Below are 17,198 nucleotides of genomic sequence, written 5' to 3'. Positions count from 1 at the left end.
ACCCCCTTTTAGAAGGCCTTACTTGTTGCTTGATATATGGACTAAAGAAGGTAGTCCCCAGCCTTTTGGGACCCTAGATTTTGAATGTGAGATTTAGGTAGACACGTTCTGCAGTGACTGTTACAGACCCTTCTCCGTCTTACTTTCCTGATGACCGTTCTCTTTGTTCTTCACGAGCTATATCTCTCCCTGGCAGTTTAGCACTCTGCAAATACCTGTGGAAGGAACGAAGGGTGTCCTCAACAACAGTAATTTTCCCCAAGGGCTCAAAATGTAATCTTCATTTTTGGGAAGCTGTGTGGGCCATAACGACTTTTTGTATGCTAAAAGTACGTCTTTAATGAAGTATCATTAAAGTATTTCTGTAAAGAAATGAAAACTCAGAGTGTTCTTAGAATTCCTAGAAAGTAGAAATAAATGTTAGTAACATTCAGAAGAAGGTGAGTGTGTAGAGAGGTTTGTTTTGGTTCCCTAGGAAGAGGGAAGGCAGAGCCCCCCCCCCCCCCCCCCCCCGGGACCCAGCCTGTGTCCCAGACTTTATGCATATTGAGGACAGCGCAGTAATGCCCGAACTTCGTTTGTTCAGTAAATATTTCATCACTGTTGGTGAATAATCCCATAGTTCTGACTTTTTGAATATGTCTTTCTAGAGGAGGAGAGGGGTAGACACTAAATATTTATTGGATTCCTTCCATGGAAAGGTCAGGAACGGGGATATTTTAAGAGGACAGGCAGACGGCGGACGGGACGAAAGGAAGGCATTGGCCAGTATTTAGGGAGCAGAGTAGCAGCAGGAAGCCCAGGGTATGGCCCACGCCACGGAGAGCGTGGTGCCCAGTGCAGATTCGTGCAGGGGTGCGAGCGCCGGCCTGCGCTTCGGGGACGTCAGCCGCCCGACGGGGATCTCTCGGAGGGCACCGCACACGCGCCGGCCAGCCTGTCCGACAGACCAGACCACCAGAAGTTCGGCGAGGCATTTGGAACCTGTCTTCCGAGTCTCGTTCAGAACCGTCCTCGGTTCCCCGAGAGGCAGGGATGGCACAGGGAGGGCTGATGACGTTTCATTGGCTCTGCTCCTTCAGCCGCTCGCTTTTGGAACAGGCCTTACGTTCTCCCATCAGCCACGGAAGATTTAAAATCCTTCTTCATTTTTCCTGTGTACTGTACCAGAGTTTTAGTCAAACTTCCAAAATTATGAACATGAATAATTATGTGAAACATAAGTGGTTTTGTTTATAGTTTAACAGTTTTTTTCTCTCTCTGGAAAGGCTACTGTCTAATCTAGAAAATTGATGAAAATTGGGTAGAGGCTCCTTCCTTTATTTTTTTTCTCTTTCCTTTTAAAAATGAATTGCTAATACTCATTTGGTATATTACATGCTAGGTACAGTTCTGGGCAATTTTCATGCTGTTTTCTAATGCTCACCTCATAATCCCCTAAGAGGTACAAGTTCTCACTCCACCATTTTTTAAAGTTTATTTTTATTTTTAATTTATTTTGAGAGAGAGAGAATGCCCGAGTGTGCACGTGAGGGCGGGAGGAGGGGCAGAGAGAGAGAGAATCCCAAGCAGGCTCCGCGCCATCAGCGTGGAGCCCGACGTGGGGCTCGATCTCACAACTGTGAGATCATGACCTGAGCCAAAAATCAAGAGCTGGACACTTAACTGACTGAGCCACCCAGACGCCCCTGTTCTACTCATTTTTATTAAAAAAAAAAAAAAAAAATTTTTTTTTTTTTTTACATTTATCTATTTTTGAGAAACAGAGTGAGACAGAGCATGAGCGGGGGAGGGGCAGAGAGAGAAGGAGACACAGAATCCGAGGCAGGCTCCAGGCTCTGGGCAAGCAGTCAGCACAGAGCCCGACGCGGGGCTCAAACCCACAGACTGTGAGATCATGAACTGAGCCGAAGTCGGACGCTCAACCGACTGAGCCACCCAGGTGCCCCTCTACTCATTTTTAAAGATGACAGAATTAAGGCCCAGAGAAGATGAGTAGCTCGTCTGAGTTCACATACTTAGTAAGTAACAGACCTAGTGTTTGAATCTGATTGTCTAGCTCCAGAGTCCACGGTCTTTTGTCTCTTTACAATTACCCCAGATATATATATAATTACCTCTGAAGAAATGTTGTTAGTCTCCCATAAGCTTTTTATTAAGAATTTATGACCTGATCAACTTGAATTGACTTCAGATTATCACTAAAATATGTGCTTTTTAAAGAATTAAATAGGCCTGCAATTTTTTTCTTTTATTCAGTCCTGATCCATGTTGTTAACCTCATATTCTAGATTCTTGTTATATTATAGAGCTTGACAGGTATCTGCTTGTTCTAAATATTGGCAAAATTTGAAAACCTAACTTTGTTTTCATCTTTTTATATTTCTGAAAGAAGTCTAGATTAGACGGGTTTTTTTTTTTTTTAAGTTTATTTTGAGAGAGAACGAGCATGTGTAGTGTGAGTGGAAGCAGGGGAGAGGCAGAGAGAGGGGGGAGAGAGAGAATCTTGCTTTCAGCATAGAGCCCGAGGCGGGGCTTGATCCCATGACTCTGGGATCATGACCTGAGCCGAAATCAAGGGTTGTACTCTTAACTGACTGAGTCACCCAGGCGACCCTGGACAGTTTTCAAACATTTCCAAATTATGGTATTTTATTTTAGGATTTATTTAGTATGGTATTTATAGTATAGTATACTATTTTATTTTTTAAAGTCTAATGATGAATGTTACGAAGGTATAAAAGTTAATATCTAGCATTCATATTCATATTCATGACACTGGGACTGGAACCTACGGAGCGTGGGATCGTTACCTGGGCCGAAGTCAGATGTTCAACTGACTGAGCCCCCCAGGCACCCCTAGCCAAAACGGATTCTTGTGCCAGGGAACTAGATACGTAAAGGAAAGTCAGATTTCCAGTGAGAATTCTGAAGTGACAGCCAGAGGTGGGAGGTGGGAGGTGGGAGGTTAAGCAAGAGGATCCTTCTGCCTGCTCCTTCATTGTCTGCAAGTGGAAGAGGACTGGGGTCACGTGAACTAGGAAAGGAGTGTCTTTGCAAGATAGAGAGGGGGAGCGGTGTCAGGCACTGCCTGGGGTTGGAAAGGATGTGGAGTGGGAAAAGTTGATCACCTTTGGTGAGAGAGAAGTCTGGTCCTAAGAGGAATGTGTAGATAAACCAGTCTCTTCATTCGTGTGTACTGAGCAGTTAGTATACTGTTACAGAGTTTCATTACAAAGCTCGTATAGTTTAGGTACTTCAGATTTTTTTAGTGAAATGACTACAGTAGCAAGACTTCAGAAATGCTACCAGGAGATAACATAATGCAGTAGGTCTTTGAACTGCTCTGGGGAGAGGGGGACGAGAGTGAGTGGGAATCATGTTGCCTGGTCGGAGTCTTGGCTTTACCGCCTACTGGTTTAGTGTGGTGAGCACCTTTACACTTGACCTTTCTATGCCTCAGTTTCCTTATCCATAAAATGAGGTGACTATACTTCCTCCCCCATAAGCTTAAATGAGAGAATTAAAAAAATATAGGATTAAAAAAAATAATGAGCATGAGGAATGTGTTTACCTCTGTGCCAGGTCGGATGTTCAGTAAATGTTACTGTTCTTAACGTTGTTCCTGTTCTTGCCAAAATGTTCTCTGCCTTGCCTGCCTCCCTTTCCCCGAACAGCTGGACCTGGGGTGGGGGGATGTGAATTGTGCTGACGAGCATGCCCGTTCCATGATTCTTCTGTCAGGACAAACGCAGGGCTTCTCTTTCATTGATTTGCTTCCAGATCTGCTATTTGGCACACTTATCTGACTAAAATTGTTGTTGTTGTTGTTGTTGTTTTAGCTACACGAAAGTGGTTATGACGCTGGCAAAGCCCTGCAGCGCCTGGTCAAGAAGCCCGTGCCCAAGCTGATCGAGAAGTGCTGGACCGAGGACGAAGTGGTGAGCTCGGACGGGACTGGCCCTGCGGTCTGGGTCACCGGGGTGTCTGCTTCTCAGTGCGTGACCTCCCTGCTCCTCCGGGGACTGTCCATGGTACCCAGCAGTCAAAGGAAGGAGACTTTAAACCTGAAAGTTGCACAGAAAGACTTGCTTTTTAGGAAGCTCTGTGGGAAGGATGTTCTCCGGTTTCATGGAAAGACAGAAGAATCTGTAGGGTTGGTTGGCTGGTTTCAGCAAGTCAGCGTTTGATGCCTATTTTAAGACATAAGCATTTTTTAATGCTTATTTTTTATTTTTGAGAGAGAAAGCGTGAGCAGGGGAGGGGCAGAGAAAGGAGGACAGAGGATCTGAAGCCGGCTCGGCGCTGTCGGCACAGAGCCTGACTCGGGGCTCAAACTCACGAACCGTGAGATCACGACCTGAGCCGAGTCAGACGTTCAACCGACTGAGCCACCCACATGCCCCTTAAGACATAAGCGTTAAAACCATTTGCTGCGTAACCTAGAGTGAGGCTGTTGCCTTGTTTTTATTTGGAGGGCCAGCAGGATCCCTAACCTGCTGAAGGACGTTACTCAAGAGCAGGTAGCATAGACCCGATTATATAAATATAGCGGATCTTACATATTCGTCCTGTCATCGTGGCTCAGCAAAGAAGGTAGGGAGATAAGATAGGTGCCCACAAACACAGATTGAAAACCCACGGATTCCTGTCCCAGCCGACTGAGTTCCCATGGAGCTACATCCCCATCTTGTGACTTCTGGAAGGCGTTGCTGTCAGAGACTTACAGACTGCTTGTGCTCTTGCAGATACGGACTCGTGTTTGCGTGTTACAGCTTGACGTTTGCCCTTTAGGTTGAAAGAAACGAAGATGGCGGCTGTCACTGGTAGACCTGTCGATTTTAAGTTCCTCGCCTGTGTTCTAAATCTGCTAAGAGAGCGTGCTTAGAAGCTCTTGGTGCTTTCCTGATCTCGCTCTTTTGTTTATTTCGGCAATATTTATCGAGTACTTGTTGTGTGCCGGGTGCTGTGCTAGGAGCCGTATCAAGAACAAAGGTCCCTCCTCACGAGGCTTGTGTTTGTTTTCAGAGCAGAGACCGTCTGTAAATCAATATTTGTTAAGTGGCCTTACACACACGTGCTGGGGAAGACGGAGTAGGCAAGGAGGATGGGGGAGTAAGCCGGGTGAGGGGCTGTGTGGCAGAAGGGGCTGAGGAAAGGCCTGGTAAGAACCATTTGAGCAGAGGTGAGCCTTTTGGATCGGGGCCCTACGGTGAAAGCATGGCCGGGAGAGAGAACTCCGGGCCCCGGGCGCGTTCAGGACGGAGGCAGGCATGTGTCTGCGGGGAAGGGATAGCGCGGCGATCGGGCGCGGCCTGCGGACCCACGGTCGGTGCCTCGTTCTTCGCTCTGCGTGGGCGGATTCTGAGCAGAGGGTACCATCGTCTGCTGGCGGGCGCCCTCTGGCCACTGAGTCGCAGGTGGGCTTCCGGGGCAATTGCGAGCATCCGGGCCCGAGACCGGTGAGCGGACAGCATGGTGGCAGTGCCGGTGGGAAATGGCGAGACCCTGGGGGCACATTGGAGCAAGAGCCAAGGCGATCGTTCGAGGAAAGGCCACGTGGGGGTTGGGCAGTCGGGGGCAAAGTAGGAGACGAGGAGGTAGCAGGGGTGCACTGAAGCGGCCCCTGAAGGCTTGGTCGGGAGAGAGCTTTTTCGTAGCCCGTTAACACTTGCAGCTTATCAGACGCATGATGAGGTTGGTGCTGCTGTTTAGAAATTAAAAGTTTAAAACCTTTACACGATCAGTAAAGAGTTGGGGGCATCTTAAACATCTGTTCCTGTTCAGACACTGGCAGAGTACACGCGTCACATTCGTTTGTTTTGTAAAGTCCTGTGGGTGTGGTTTTCACTGTGGACCCATTTCTGTGACAAGGAGATCCGACTTGTGACTGATGAAATTTTAAAGCTCCTCAGGAAGTCTTGGTGCCAGAAAGATGTGAGGAGGTGAAAGGATGGAAGGAATGTGGGAGATGCCACCAACCGGAGACCCCATCAGCGCCCGCGTGCCCCGATGCCCTTCTTGTTCCTTCCTTTGCGCGGACGCCCCAGGGCTCCTCAGCTGCCGGGCGGCCAGGCACTCTCCCTTCCTGTCTCCCAGACCTCTCATTCGCTCTGGAATTTAAAGACTCCCCTTAAAAGAAAGCTGCTTTCCCTTTCCTGCTGCACTCGCTTCTCTTGGGCACAACGTGAACCGTGTCCCTGCTGTCGGCAGCCGGGGGGAGGGAAAGGGGAGTCTTACACATCAGAAAACGCTCGGCTTTATTTTAAAAAGTGAAGCACGACTCTAGGCGGACATGATGATGATCCGTAACTGCATAAGTCCTTGTCATTGGGCTCATTTCTATCATGTTTGCTTCTTGTTTCGGTGTAGGTTTTGAGAAATATGTTGGCAGGCCTCGAGCCCTTGCAGAACTCAGAGATCAAATGGCCGTCCCCTTATTTATAGGAAGTTAAGCTTCATTTTCTAAAACCTCAAAAGTGAATGGGAAAGAGGGATTGAATAATTGATAGGCTGAAGGGAGCCTCTCAAATCTTGGACCAGCTTGACGTGGCAGCGAGGCACCATCACTAGTGAGCCCCTGCCTGGGCCTGGTTTTGGCTGCGAGAGCGTCACCCTCTGTGTGTGTGGCCTCTTCCCTGGAAGTCCCCTCATTTCCCACCCCAGCACTCAACAGGAGTAAGCAAAGCGTGTCCCAACTAAAGTAAGTACGTGGGCCCACCTCTCTTCTTTTTCCCCTCCAAGTTTTCTGTGTACCTGGACGTCTTAGTTATTTTTTAGTTTATTTATTTTGGAGGGGAAGGGGCAGAGAGAGATGGGGAGAGAGAATCCCAAGCAGGCTCCACGCTGTCATCACAGGGCCCCAACGCGGGGCTCAAACCCACAAACAGTGAGATCATGACCTGAGCCGAAATCCAGACGCTCATCTGACTGAGCCCCCCAGGCGCCCTGACATTTTAGTTATTTTTAAGCATCGTTGCCTCCAGTATATCCATTTGATCTAACTGCAGCAGCGTCGACGAAGTCGTTTTCCTTTGCATTTATATGAACTGGACACTCCTGTGTGCAAGGGTTGGTGGAATGAGCACCTGACAGTGCGAACCCCTGGCCGGGCTGGGAACACGCGGCCCCTGTGCGTCCTGGCTCCTGTGGGTGCGCTGCTCCCTGATCAGACAGATCTCTCCCCATCTCGCCAGTGCACACCCTCACTGCTTTTCACCTCTCTTTGAGGTTCAGGGCAGTTCCCGGGCCCAGCCCGCTGTGATCGCGCCCTCTTCTGAGCCGTTTCCCTAGTTTGCAGCGTTTGTTAGCAGCCTGCCCCTGGCTTTTTCCTGCCCCTTCCTCCGTTCCTCCTCACAGGCTTTACTTCTGAGTTGATTGCCCTCCTAGTTCATAAACTTAAGAGCAGGGACTTAACTGATGGGGTCTGGTAGAGACTAATGTCTCTAAGAGGGGCTTGAAGAATATTAACAACTTGTTATTCAAGATTATTGTTTGTAAAGATTTTTTTTTTTTATTTTTAAAAAATGTTTATTTTTGGGACACCACCTGGGTGGCTCAGTCAGTAAGCGTCTGACTTCGGCTCAGGTCATGATCTCACGGTTCGTGGGTTCGAGCCCCACATCGGGCTCTGTGCTGACAGCTCAGAGCCTGGAGCCTGCTTGGGATTCTGTGTCTCTCCTCTCTCTGTGCCCTTCCTCCACTCATGCTCTGTCTCTCAAAAGTGAATAAAGATTTAAAAAAAATTTTTTTTAATGTTTATTTTTGAGTGAGAGAGAGAGAGAGAGAGAGAGAGAGAGAGATCGCACATCTTCCAGGGAGGGACGGGGGTGGGGAGCAGGGGTGGACAAAGAATCTGAAGCAGGCTCCGCCCTGACAGCTGAGAGCCCGACATGAGGCTCAATCCCACGAACTGCAAGATCATGACCTGAGCCAAAGTCAGACACTGAACCCACTGAGCCACCCAAGATTCTTTAATTAAGATCGTTCCGGGGCTTCAGCTCAGGTCATGATCTTGAGGTTCGAAAGTTCGAGCCCCGCGTTGAGCTCTGTGCTGACAGCTCGGAGCCTGGAGCCTGCTTTGGATTCTGTGTCTCCCTCTCTCCTGCCTCTCTCCCACTTGCACTCTGTCTCTCTCTCTCTCTCTCAAAAGTAAATATTTTAAAAAGTAAATATTAAAAAAAATATTTTTAAAAAAAGTAAGTATAAAAAAATATATAAAAAAAGATTACCTTCACTCTAACATTTTAAAACTTGTAATAGTTAATAATTATGCATCAGAGAAAAACTTTTACATGTGCTCAAAGCTGACCTTAAAAGTTTTACCTTTGGAAAAAATTTCCCATATTCTTTGTGATAACACCACCCAATTTCTTCGTCCTAGGTCTTTCAGATATTAACTAATTGTTGAGATTTTAGGCCTCAAACTTACACAGTGAGAGGCTTTTCATTTTACATTTTCTCTCAGTGATTCCTTTGACCGCTTGTGTATCTATTGGTACGGTGTTTCTTTTTTATATGTTATTATTTTTTTTAATGTTTATTTATTTATTTATTTATTTATTTATTTATTTATTTAATTTTTTTTTCAACGTTTTTTATTTATTTTTGAGACAGAGAGAGACAGAGCATGAATGGGGGAGGGGCAGAGAGAGAGGGAGACACAGAATCGGAAGCAGGCTCCAGGCTCTGAGCCATCAGCCCAGAGCCCGACGCGGGGCTCGAACTCACGGACCGCGAGATTGTGACCTGGTTGAAGTCGGACGCTTAACCGACTGCGCCACCCAGGCGCCCCAATGTTTATTTATTTTTGAGCGACAGAGCGTGAGCAGGGGAGGGACAGAGAGACAGGGAGACACAGAATCTGAAGCAGGCTCCAGGCTCCGAGCTGTCAGCACAGAGCCTGACATGGGGCTCAAACCTAGGAGCTGTGAGATCATGACCTGAGTCAAAATTGGACGCTTAACCAACTGAGCCACCCAGGCGCGTGCCCCTATAGATATGGTATTTCTTACTGAAGTTTCTTTGGGGGCTGAAATACTTTAAATCTTGGGAATGGATACCAGATTTGGGCCAATTTCTGTCAAATTCTAGGCCAGAAAGTGACAGTTGAGCTCTGCTTTAGTGGAATGAGTGAGAAGCTCCTTGGTAGCTAGCTCAAAGCAGTCTCTCAGGCTAAATAAAGTGGGTCAGATCAGAGAGGCAGTTTCAAAGAAATGCTAGGTCAGTTGGATGGAACCAAAGTGCATGGCTGGCTACTGCGTTTGGGAGTTGTACTGACGGTTAACCAGTTTCACTTACGTTATGCTAAAAATATTGTTCCGTATCAGGGAGCCATTTAAATGAGTAGGACTTAGGAAGAGAAAGAGGAGAAAAATACTGATCAGAACTTGTTAAAAAAAGAAAAGAAAAAGTAAAAGAAACTCTGGATTATTAGGTTTTTAATTAAACATGATGAACACATTCAAATATACCACAAAGGCCCCAGGCTGAACTGCACCTAATCGAAACAGATGAAGTCACCCTTCCATGCTCGGGTAGTTATTAATTCCGCTTATTTATGCACGTGAGCCGAAGGTAGCATTTGCTGTGCTTGCCGTTGCTTATTGCGCTGGGATTCCATTGCTGCTGGCTGCTGTGCTCTTAATTAGCATTCAGCTGTTGATTATGGAAATGCTGGGGATGCTAATTGAATTCTTTTTAAAATTCAGGGCCTGCATTTTCCTCGTGGAGTGCGGCCTGACTTGCAAGGTTGTAAGGTTGGGTGCTGCACTGAGCTGCACGCTTCACCCTTTGCTTCCCATCCACTTGGCCAGGTTTGTTTGGGACGTTCTTTTCATGTCCAGGTGGCTTTCAGCAAAACTCCAGGTGTTGCCTGAGGTGAAGGCTTTGTTGCTTCTGGTGTTCCCGCAGGGGATTCCGCTTGGTCATGGGTAACTGTAACTTTTATCTGGAAATATGCTTCCCTTTCAATATTGGGTGTCAGCGTTGATGTCCTACATTGCGTGAACAGCCTAGATACGAATGATCTCTAACATTTTTATCCAAAGTCAGTTCATCCCTGGTGCGGTGATAAACTTTAACTGGTCGTGTACATGGATTTACAAATTCATAAATTTTAAAACGTCCAAGCTGTCCTTCAGCATGAAGCTCAGTGTTTTCATAAACGCAAACGAAAATCCTTCTTTCAAAATTGACATGCCATGCCAAACTAATTGTCTGAATATTTGTACGCCAGTGAACCCGTGTGGCTGGTCAAGGAGTGATTGCCACAGGACGCACACAGCTGTTTGAGGGGTGTCTCTCCCAGCAGCGTCTTCAGACGCCTCTGTTGGGCCCTTTTTGGAATGTCTGCTCAAGAAAACATTGTTTTCCTTGCTCGCTCTTTTCAAGCCGGGCATCTGGATGTGCCAGAAGACAGAGCTGCTTAGTGGGGCAAAAGTACGATGAATTTTATTTGCTGTTTGTGTGGCAGCTGTAGAAAATGGAACCCACAGCAAAACCAGAGTTAAGGTCCTCTATAGCAGCAGGAGGTTTTGGAGGTGAAAGCAGAGATGGGGATGATGGCAGGGGAAGAGAGCCAGCCCTCCTCGGCCTGCGGTTACCATCGTGTGCGTTTTAAGATGTCCGTAATCTCAGTGTTTAGTTTTAAATGGTGTATTTTCAATATAAGGGAAGCCTTAATTGTATGGTATCGATTTTTAGAAATGACCAGGTTTCTAGAGTTGTTGGGCATTTTATATAGTCATTCAAAAAATGTTGGTGATAGGAGGGTCCTGTCGGTCATCTAACAGGAACCCATTCATTTTTTTTTTCTCTTGTAAATTTTATGTGAATCATCTCTGTTGTTAGGATATCATTACAAAATCATTACAGGGGAGTTGAAACCTCACTACCATCTCAGTCTCTAGGTTTCCTGCCCTCTTTGTGTCTTTGTTCCTGTATGTACTTTGGTTTATGTGTTTGTAAACTTACGTAAGTTGAATCATTTTATTGGAATTCTCACTTTCATAAATCTTAATCTGAGAATGTTTACGATATACCCAGAACTTGGACTAGAGATACCTTTCTATACCTCTGCAACACAGACTAGGTAGTTAGTAAATTTTAAATTGAAGTAGCTGTTTCTCTCAACTGATTACCCTTCCTCTAATTTTAAATTAATTGGTACTGCCTCTTACGAACAACTTAATTCTGAGATAGGAGGGTAGGAAAGATAAGTAGACATTTTGGCATATTATTTACACATAAGTTATATACATACACACACACACACACACACACACATATTTATATATTATTACTCATGTTATGTGTTCCTATGGTCCATAGCAAAAATCAGTCCTTGGTGTTAAAAAAGAAAAATAAAAGGGTGCCTGGCTGGCTCAGTCAGTAGAGCATACACCTCTTGATCTTGGGTTTGTAGGTGGGAGCCCCACATTGGGTCTACATAGAGATTACTTCAAACAATAAAATCTTTAAAAAATAAACAAGTCAATAAAAGAGGAAAATATAGATACAAGTAAAATTTGCACAATGCTTCAAGTATTAACGAGATTGAACTATTTTTCCTACGATTGACGCCCATCAGCCTTTGAATCAAACCCTTTTTTAAACAAGTCAATAGTGTGAATAGAGTGGAGTATATTACTGCCAAGTCCATTTGAAAATGAGACGGTGAATTAAAAATCAATTATATGTGTGGAAGAGTTGGTATAAGGCAATCAATTTTGTCAGTTAGTTTGCAGGAAGGCTCTACTGCATAACAACCTGTAAAGAGAAACGTATTTTAAAATCCTTTAGTAAATGAGATAGGCTGAACATTAGAAGGAGAGAGATATTTCAAAAATTTATTACAGTATTTCATGTCAATAGAAGTTGCCTCTGGGTTAAATCTACAAATTCAGCCATGACCTTGCATTTCACATACGTGGCTTTATTGCTTTCTAGGCTTCCTCTTTAAACTGTGGTCAGAGAAGGTAGTATGCCTGTTTTTCTAAACAGGGCCGTTCTTTTTCTCATTTTCTTTAACCAGTATGTTTCTAAAGTTCCTTACCCCCTAGCCCTGATACTAGGTAATTTTGTTTAAAACCAACAGTAAGTTGTGCTGTTAATGGGCTCCAAGAGGCAGTACCAATTTAATTTAAATGTGTGTGTGCATGTTGGTGCGTGTGCATGTTCAGGCCTTAGGGCAATGAGGAACAGCACAGAGACCTGGGAAGTAACCCCACACTGCATGCAGGCACACCCCAAATCATTCCTTGCTGCTTAGGATAATCTTTTAAAATCAAAGAGCAATTTTCCTGGGACATTTTTCATTTTTGCTTGAAGTGGGGGAGTATTGGGGGGAATCTTCAGCTTGAAAGATTAATAAATACTACAGCAGTGGGTTATTGAAACCATGTTTTCCATCTCATTTCCAAGGGCGTGTAAAAAAAAATGGCGACAGCATACACTTTCAGCCACTCTCCGTCATCTTTCTCTGTTCGTTTAAAAAATGAGAACAAGACACAAGGGGACTTGAGAGATTGCATTTGTTCTCCTGTAGACAAAGTGGTTATTTTATAAATGAAGAGGATGGAAAACCCTTTCCTTCTGCAGTTTCTTAGCAACAGAGCTGGAGCCAATTTTAATGTGTATGCATGGAACATTCTGTGTATGGTGACATTGGAGCCGTACGTTTTCACAGGTGAAACATACTGTGTTAGTCTGGTAACTGGAGTTCATTGTGGGGGGAAGGAAACAGGAGGTTAAAAAAAAGGAACCCCCCGATGAGAGGAAGTAACTCTTTTAAACTGTCTCCTCTTCTCTGGCATTCTTGTGTCTTAAATCTAAATTCTCTCTTAGGTAGAAGTCACAATGGCCTTGGTAGCCCCCTAATTGCTCCCTTCACTGGAGTGCCAGCGCACTTTTTTTTACATTTCCTAGTAGCATTTTGTTGTTGTTCTTTCCTCCGCCCCCACCCCGCATGCTGTCAAGTGACACTTTCCACTGATATTTCAGAATTTGCTTTAAGACGTGTTTGCAAAGTACTTCATACGGGTGAATTCCAGTGCATTTTCCACATTTGTAAAGCAAAGTGCCGAGGTGTTGGGAAGCAAGAGTGTGTTTGGTGGTCATAAAGGAGAACTTCCCCCCCTTGGCCTTACCGGCTTAGCACTCAGGCCCACGGCTGGCTGGCTGGCTGGCTGGCTGGCTCTGTTATTTCTTGCGTCTGGTGTTGGGGCTTGCAGATGGCAAGCCCGCTCGTTCTCCGTTACCGTCGATCCTGTGTGAACGTGAACGTGGGATGACCCTTCGTGTCGCTCACCGGGTTACTTAGTTCTGATTTTAGATTGCTGTTCGAAGTTCACCCGTCCATTCGTTCCGCAGGTGTTGACGGAGCACCGGGACGGCGCTCTGCCAGGCGCCCTTCTGGGTGCCGGTGATGCGGCCCGGAACGAAACAGGCAGAAATCCCTGCCCTCTTGGAGCTGGCGTTCCAGTGGGGGAGACGGGTTAAAACAAGATCACCCAGTAACACACCCAGTGTGTCAGCCACGCGCTGAAGAGCTGGGGAGAGGGGAGGTCCGCCGCGCTGGGTTGTGACGGCAAGTGTGTGTGGGGACTTCCGCAAGGGGCTAGGAAGTCTCGAGGTCAGGGCCTCTGGTTGAATTCTCCTAGTATCCCCAGCACAGAGCCCAGGGCCTGGGATGTGGCGGACGATCCGAAGCTACTGTGTTGACTGGGTCGGGTGGAAGAGAACCTGAGTGGAGGTGGTTGACCCCCCAGGGCCTCGCGGCACCGAGTAGAGTCTCGGCCCCTTTGGCTGAGCTCCCCGCTGCCGCCTGGGGGGCTTCTCCTCCGAGCCCACGGCCGCTGTGCGCTTTAGCTCCAGCAGAGCCGACTGGACGTGTCCCGTTCTTTCCTTCTCGGTGGCTTCCCTTGGAAGAAGCAACCAACCCCGTCCGCGTGTGTGAGGTTTCATTCTCTGGACTCCAGCGGGGAGAGCTCCGTCTTGCCAGCGTCGCTTCATACTTGATGTGTGGTTGCCGTGTTGGCCGTGGGAGAGCGAGCGATGGTGGGGAGAGGAGGACGGAGCCTCAGGAGACGGCCCGGTGTGGGTGTGGCTCCTCGGACTAACCCGTCTTCCCTCACCACCCATCACGCATTTGAGAGCGGAGGGACCTGTTTGCACATCTCTTTCTTCGGGCCGGCTGGTGGTTCGGGGCGGTCTTTTTGGCGACCGTGGTACGTGGGTAAAATACGCCTCGCCTCTCAGGTTTCCCCCGAACCTCTAGTGTGCCTCCCTGTTTGGTCACTTCTAGAGTATTTTCTTCCCTTTTAAAGGGCTCGATCCCCTGTTGTTGGTCCCAGCAAGAGGAAACAGAAGAACTGTCAAATAAATATACCAGGGAATTAAGGAAAGAGCAAAGCAAAGTTGTAAGGAAAACGACAACCGAACTGAGAGCACAGAGCAGAATGGCTGGAGGCCTCCGTGCGGCCCGAGGGCTGAGGAGTGCGCCCGCACCGGGTTTCATAGCTAAAGTGTGCGTCTGGAACCTGCTTTGTTTGTTTGTTTGTCTTTTAAGCGTATCCTCTGTCATTCTGCATCCTTCTGTCAAACGTTCAGAGATCATGACCCAGAGAACACTGGGAAGGTCTCTGTCCTGGAAATGGGGGAAGTGCCTGTGCCACACCGAATACCTGCAGCTTTGCCGTCGCCGTCCGGCGTCCTGCGCGACTCTGCCACCCGAGGGCACGAAGTATGTGGCTGAAATGCAGCGCACTTGAGCTCTGGAGGAAGGGAAGAGCTTAAATGACACCCTTCTCTCTCCTCTCTGGAAGGCTCATTGGGGTGGGACGTGTTCAGAGAGAACGCAAGCCTGGACGACAGTCCTCAGGCCGCCAGCCACCTTTGAGATGTCGAGGAAGTCAGGTCCCTTCCTTGAGCCTTAGTTTGCTCTGTAAGAAATGACAGGGAAGGGAAAGGAAGGGCGAAAGGGCACACTTTGCAATGGCCCCGCAGGTGTGTTTGCCCGGAAATCTGGACCTGATACCAATTTCCTCCTGCCGACCACGCCTCCCTTTCACTTCCCAGGTGCAAAACTGGACTGATAGCTTATCTCCAGCTAACAGAATCATCTCTGTTGAAGAAACTCCTGTGTCCTAGTGCTAACTAAGAGTTCTTGGCTTCCTCGCAACTGGTTTGTCAGTTTTGATTGTAAATTTATTTTTCTCATCTTCCCCATCAGCAATAATAAAACAAAACGTCTGGACCCCAGAGATGCATGTTAACAAGTGTTACAGGCTCTCCCAGAGCCAGAGGGAAGGGTGATCTGTCACCAGTGGCTCTGCTCTGTGTCATTTCAGTCCCTTTTCTCCTCTCACGAGCCCCCATCTTGTCTGGGAGCCACTGTTCCTGAAGCCTATGCAGGCGTTACCCACTTGCAAATAAGCCACTTTCCAAACAGGCACTTTCAGCCTAAATTAATCATTTTCTTTTTCCATCTAGGGCCTCTAATTAGTTAGGATAACATAGCTAGCTAAGCAGGCTTGGTTGTCCATTTTTGAAAGAAGGGTTTTAGAAAATGGATTTAACAAGGTGTTATTAAGCATAGAAGTGGGGAGCAGTTGACCTGGACTCAAAACCCATCTAACATTCATCTAAAAATAAAATAGCTTTGCTTGTGGAAGGCACTGGGCCCCCGGTCTGTGGTTCCCATCCCTGTGTTCCCAGCGGACCACCACTTGGGACCCTTGATTTCATCAGCCAAAGCTGTTCCAGACTCTCAAAGTAGCTTAAAGTTGGGATGGACTCTGAATATTTGGATCCTCCCTCTCTGCCCAGTCCACGAAAATGAAATGCTCCAATCCTTCAGCAGAAACAAAAGTTTGAAAATTATTTTCTGGTTGTCCTTTGAGACAGCCCAAGTTCTTTGTCAGCTCTCCAGTTTTTTGGCCCCGGAACAGCCTGACCCTGGTAGTGTGTCTCCCTCTTTAGAACTCTCTGACTTCATAATCTGCTCACATTCTCCCCCTGCCCCCCAGCCAGGCTCGCTCGTGCACGCGCGCTCTCTCTCTCCCTCTCTCTCTCTCTCTCTCCCTCTCTCCTGTGAGCACTCTCTCTAAAACCCCTGCCAAACATTCAAAGGATCCACTTAGATTATCTTGCTTTTAAAAGGCAAACTTTTTCAGATGGATCATTCACTTGCTCGTACATCAAGAGGAGCCAGTAAGCATCGTGCCATGTTATCCTCTGTTGGTTTGAAATCATCTCAGGCACCGCAGAAATCCGTTGCTAGGAGGATACGCAGGTGTGAGGGAGGCACTGTCCTTCAAACGAGTATCTTGACAAAAGGAGTGATGGATTTGTGTAGTTCAAAACCAAACCTTATTGTCTGTTTCTGGATAACCGACTTTAGATTTGCCTTAAGTACCATTATATGGGAGGGGAGGGCTTTTTTTCCTACTTTATATTGAACTTAATTCCACTGCCTTTCCAGACCCCTGCAACGTTCTGCTGGATGCGTTTGGAGTCTTTTTATCCACTGCTCACTGTCGTAATTCTTCCTCTAGAACCTTCTCTTCCTGCTGTCGTTAGTTTAGCTTTGTGTTTTAGACACAGATTAGAAAACAGTATTGGTGCGCCATCCAAGAGGAAGGGAGCTTATCGCTGACTGGAGACAAATAAACTACGTTTGTTCTTCAGCCACTAAGATCTCTGCAGGAGTCCCCACTGACCTTGATAATTGCCTGGCTGAGTGGCATCCCTGACTGATTTTGGCACTGAGTGTACACGCGTACTTGAGTTGGCTGTTGTCGCCACAGGCAACCTGGAGAGGAGACAGCAGCCACACAATCGGAAACTTTCTGAGTGCCCCTCCTGCTCCTGGTGTTGTGCTGGGGCCCACGGGGCACGCGGGGCTGCACTTGCCACTTTCCACTGTCGGACGGGGAGATCAGGAAGGGCTCTCGGAGGAGGTATTATTTGATAGGAACCTGAAAGCATGGGTAGGGTTTCGCCAGGCACGGTGGATCCAGGTTAATGGCAGAACAAAGGCATGAAAGAATGTGAGTGGCTGCTTAATAGCCAGTCGCCCAGTTTGAAGCTATGGGTGGAGGAGTGTCTTAAGACAGCTGATTGATTCAAAGCCACCCACTCTTTATGGAAAGAGAAGTTTATGTTTAACTTAATAGAAAATAAGGAATAATTACACA

General features: G+C 47.0%; 1 protein-coding gene across 1 annotated transcript in view; it reads left to right on the top strand.

Annotated features, from left to right (window-relative positions):
- RERE (arginine-glutamic acid dipeptide repeats) overlaps positions 1 to 17,198 on the top strand; it is a 421,706-nt gene that overhangs the window by 325,060 nt on the left and 79,448 nt on the right. The window contains 1 exon segment of the mRNA XM_023258065.2: positions 3,843 to 3,941. Coding sequence (XP_023113833.2) covers positions 3,843 to 3,941 — 99 coding nt within the window.

This window comes from Felis catus, chromosome C1 (genome assembly GCF_018350175.1).
Source record: "Felis catus isolate Fca126 chromosome C1, F.catus_Fca126_mat1.0, whole genome shotgun sequence".
Classification (NCBI taxonomy): Eukaryota; Metazoa; Chordata; class Mammalia; order Carnivora; family Felidae; genus Felis; species Felis catus.
Note: the sequence above shows the minus strand (reverse complement) of the source record. Positions and strands in the feature narration are given on the sequence as shown.